Source organism: Fusarium verticillioides, chromosome 2, assembly GCF_000149555.1.
Source record: "Fusarium verticillioides 7600 chromosome 2, whole genome shotgun sequence".
In the NCBI taxonomy this organism is placed as follows: Eukaryota; Fungi; Ascomycota; class Sordariomycetes; order Hypocreales; family Nectriaceae; genus Fusarium; species Fusarium verticillioides.
The window spans coordinates 3,846,390-3,851,186 of record NC_031676.1 but is presented as its reverse complement, the minus strand read 5'-3'; the positions used below and the strand labels follow the sequence as shown (position 1 = coordinate 3,851,186).

The 4,797-nt window shown below is 48.1% G+C and overlaps 1 protein-coding gene across 1 annotated transcript; it reads right to left on the bottom strand.

The window, feature by feature from the left end:
* Nucleotides 1–982: 982 nt before the first annotated feature.
* On the bottom strand, nucleotides 983–3,304 carry FVEG_03756 (hypothetical protein; the record flags this gene model as incomplete). Its single annotated transcript, XM_018891378.1, has 3 exons — nucleotides 3,080–3,304; nucleotides 2,385–2,663; nucleotides 983–2,330 (listed from the first exon to the last, which is right to left on the bottom strand). Exons 1-3 carry the CDS (start codon nucleotides 3,193–3,195, stop codon nucleotides 983–985), a joined length of 1,743 nt encoding a protein of 580 aa, XP_018747882.1. The 5' UTR covers nucleotides 3,196–3,304.
* Nucleotides 3,305–4,797: the final 1,493 nt, after the last annotated feature.

The window sequence follows — 4,797 nt, the reverse complement described above, 5'->3', positions numbered from 1 at the left end:
GATGGGCAAAGTTCTGAAAGAGGAAGGCAGGGAGTTTTTATAGGAAAGTTAAAGATGTCGCAACTTTGGACCTGTCAAAAGTATATAGGTACCAACTCTAAGCAGGTGTAAGTTGCGAAAGAAGTAGTAGTATATGTTATAGGGTTATAGACTGCTTAGATGTCAACTTCAGAGTTGTGCGAGACCTTAGAAGGTTTGTGGGAAAGAAAGCTTATTAGGTAGAAAGGTTTGGTGAAGCTTTTATCTTTGGGGTGAGAGGCAACTCAAAGCACGCTTTGACTGACTGTTCATGTATTGCCATCAGTGACCAGAGTCAAGCATAAGGCAGTTTCAGCGCCTGGTTGAAGAACAAGGCCATAGACTTCCAGTGACTTAGTCCACAAGGGCATGTTCGCTGGTGACAAGTATAGTCGACAGTGTACTCATATACCCCGGCGACAGAGTTCGGTACCTCACAAGCGATTGATAGGCAGTACAAAGCGTATTAGATGCTCAAAAACGCTGGTATTTGGTAGCTGACAGGTAATCATATCGATATCAAGCCTTTCTGTAATCCCAAGAAATCCATCCGTGGCCATGCGCCGTCACTTCGCTCCTCTCGACTATTAGCCGCTGCCCACAGGGTATCCGGGCATCCATTCATCGACGACGTAAAAACACATTGACTCCCTGAAAATTATAGTAGGGAATCATGAAAAAGATGTCCAAGAGCCAAGAGTTTGGTATCCAACCCAGCCAAGTCCCCGGCACCTACCAGCAGTCCATCCGTAGCCCCAAACTGAAGGGACGATTTGAGTTGATGTGATGGGCAACAAACAAAGAAACAGAATGCATATAAAATGACAATGAGATCATCAATGACCATGACAATAACGCGTAAACCCCACTAACTCCACCTCGTCATGAACTCCATCGCTGATTCCTTATGTGACGTCCAGGCAAAAGACACGCAATATAGACAAACAATTCGGCGACGTGGAGCCTAGTAGCTGAAGTCGACATTGGCCATAGCCATGGGCGGACCCTTGTTCTGGTCATTGTTGTTGTTATTAGGCGATGAACCGTTGTTGTTATTGTTCTGATTCACGGTGATTGATGATGCGTCACCGTCACCCAGAGTTGTGTCTGCGCTTGATGCACTCGTCGTTGTCTGCAGCTCGTGGCCTGCAGGTGGTTGGGCGCTTGGTGACCAACCATCGTTGAGCATCTGTTGGAAGCTCCAGCTCGGTTCGAATGACTTGCTGTTCCATGCGTGGTTCACTCGTTCGTACATCTCGTCGATCTGTTCCAGGCTGATCTTGCTTGTTTCGTACACATTACACCACACAAAAAAGACCGCCAGAATGCAAAAGGCGCCCCAAATGAAGAAAATCTTTGGTCCAAAGGAGGCGTTGCCTGGCCCTGACCCAACCAAGAAAGGTACACTGTAGCCAATACCAAAATTGAGAATCCAGTTTGACGCTGTTGAAACCGACATAGCCTTTGCACGGACTTTGAGTGGATAAATTTCTGAGGTCACGACCCACACCACGGGTCCCCAAGAAGCAGCGAAGAAAAAGATGTTGATAGCACAGAATGTGATGAGAATGGTCTGTGATGCTTTCTCGTAACTCTGTCCCGTCGCGGTATCGAAAGACGCCATGAGGAGTTGGCAACCGGCCATCCCAATGGCTCCGATCATTAAAAGCTTTCGTCGGCCCCAACGTTCGATTACTAACAGGCCTGGTATTGTCGAGACAACATTGATAACGTTGATGATAAGCGATTTGGTATATGGGCTCTCGACGCCGGCACCGTCAAAGAAGGACGTGCTGTAATACATTATGAAGTTAATACCGGTGAGCTGTTGAAGCATCTGAAGACCGCAACCAGTAAATGTTCGTCGACCAAGATGTGGTGAACCAATGAAGATGTCCTTATAACTGTCAGGTCCTAACGTTAATTCATATTGGTGATTTGCTATCATTTCTTGCAGTTCGTCAACTAGCGCTGGATGTGTAATGTCTAGTCGTCGTAGTCGACTCAGTGAAAGACCGGCTTCGGTATGGAGGCCCTTCTTCACAAGGAAACGGGGCGTTTCCGGTAGTAATAATAGGCCACCGGTAAGGATAATAGCTGGTACAATCTGAAGGCCGAGAGGGATTCGATAAGCGGAGGAGTCTTTGAGTCTAGAGGCGAGAATGTTGACCACAGAGGCGGAGAAGAGGCCTATTGTGATCGATAGTTGATATGCGCAGACGAGGGTACCTCTAATCCATTTCGGCGCCATTTCAGACTGATATAATGGAACGAGGACAGAGATCAGGCCGACACCAACGCCAGCGAAGAATCTAGAGACATTATTAACGATACGGTCTTCCATATAAGGAATGAAGTGCACATACCTCCCCACCAGTAACAGATCTATGTTGTTAGCGCAAACTTGGAAGATGGCTCCGAGGCAGAAAATGCCCACGGCCACAAGAAGGGTCTTGCGACGGCCTAGAGAATCGCCAGTAGGTGCAGCAAGTAGAGCACCGAGGGCAGTGCCAGCGCTGAGGATGGCGACGATGATAGATGAGTCTTTTGTACAAATGTCGATGTTGCCCTTTTCGTCGACGCAATTTGTGTGCTTTCCGAATTGTTCCTTGAACTCTGTCATGGCAAGGATGCCGTTGATGGCTCTGTGAAGAGATATGGTCAGTTTCTGGCTGTCAAAAGGGTGTGACGCGATGAAATGGGCTGGTATGGACAAGTCGGTTTTCGGGGATTCGAGTCGGAGTTTCTCGTGGGAGTTCGTCGAGACGAGTTGCTGTCGTTTCGGATATCGCCCTTGCTTCACTTCCTTCCAACACTTCCTCCGACAATGTTGCCTTGCGTTCTTTTGAGATAAATGTGGTGATGGCTTCGTCATGCATATCACACGAGTCCACCGCAGTCGTCGCATCGTCAAATTATTAAAGTATCGTCGATGGGTCCCGGCATCTCCCTCCGCATGAATGACATCGTCGGCGCAGCGCATTCGTCCACCGTATGTATGTCGTAGCCATCCATATCCAAAGGCATTCAACGTCAAAATGAAAATGGTGGTCAGTCTTACCCAGTATCGTAGCCGAACAGCAACCCGCCAGAGGCAACGAAGAGACCGACCATGATGGCCGGCGCCGACGAGCCCGCGACATTGTCGGGTTTCTGCCAGCCCATGGCAATGGCCATGGTGTCGGGTGTTGAAGTCGTCAATCCAGGGTCAGAGGTATCAAGAGCGAAAGGCTCCGGGTCGGCGAGATTTTGGTGGAGGTTGAAGGGTTGAGAAGATCAACGGGGGACATTGGGCGATTCCGTGTGGGTAATATCTGGATGGGACTGGCCACTGGTCGGCCTTCTAGCCCGGCCGTTGCAGTGTTGGTTCTCGCACTGGGTACGGGATCCCTTTTTGGTGCTGTAGCTGTAATGGTCAAAAGTCAATGCTTTCAGTTTGGCTAGTCTTGAAAAGGAGATAGTCAAGCACGTGGTACATAGCCAGATGTGCAAGGAGATAGCAATAGAATATTTTGGAAGTCAGAGTTGATAGTAAGTTTGAGTTCAGATGCTCAACGGTGTCTTCCATACTCTCAAGAGACTCAAAAGGAAGACCACAGAGAGGGGCAGACGACATGAATGGCGAGAGACTCCCATCTCCAGACAAGGAGGCCAAAGCAGGAATGATCATCACCTCAAAGCCCAACCATTCCTCATACAGTCAAGCTCCAGCATTGGCTCCCTGACCTGCAGCCACTGGAACCTCGTCAAGCCATCCCAGTGGGTTCTTTTCACTGGAACGAGCGTAGACTGGCTGAGCTAAGCGAGTCTACAGTGCGATTGGACTCCCCTCAAAATCAATCAACCAAAACTAAACTCTCCATGGAGGGAGGCCAAAAGGATCCATGGAACAAAAAAAGACGTCGTTCGCTGGTATCGTTACACAAATATCACGGTTCAGGACATTATCCTCACCTTGCACAGCACGCGCAGGCAATCCAAGCACTGCCCTCGAGCTTGTCTTGAGTTCCCCGAATCTGAAACTGAGTCACATCGACACGGTCCCTATTCTGTCCAAGCAAGACCTGAGAGAGAAACAGGGGAGCTTCTCTTTTTTTTCCAGCTCATAAAACGGCCAAGCCATAGTTTCATGTCGTACTTAAGCTAGAAATGCAAGAAAATCAGGAAATTCGTATACTGACTTAAGTGGCTGTGGGTAGGACCGAACTCCTTATGAGGATTTTTAACATATCACAGACCTTGAGAAAGGCGGGCATTGTTAATATTATTGTCACAGAGACGGGATGATAGGTCTTGAGGAACAAAGAAGCTGCCTTGTCATTTTTCGGGCCCCGAGGACACTCCGCTGTTAGCTGCATTCATGCATCTCAGTTCAAGGGTGATGGCTCTCGGCAATATTCCGCTGTAAGAACATGGTATGAACTTGTATTCCGAAATTTGTGTTCATAATCAGGTCGTTCTCATGCAAGTCATTATTATATCTTCAACCTCTCAAATAATTAATGTTGTTCATAGAGTTGTCGATAGTGTTTAGTACCCGAACCATCAGCAGTCAACTTCACCATAAACTCGTTCAGGATGATCGGATGAACGTTGCAGCTCGTTCACTCGACGCCAGGCGCACAGTCAGAACAACAGTCTCCCGCACGTAGCCTTCCCTCAGGGGGCAAGAAAACACCAAACCTCGAAAGAAGGCGTCAAAATAAACCTAGCAAAGGGTTCCCTAAACTTAGGCCAGGTTTGTCTAGATATTTTTATCACTTAGGGTAAAGGTCCTAA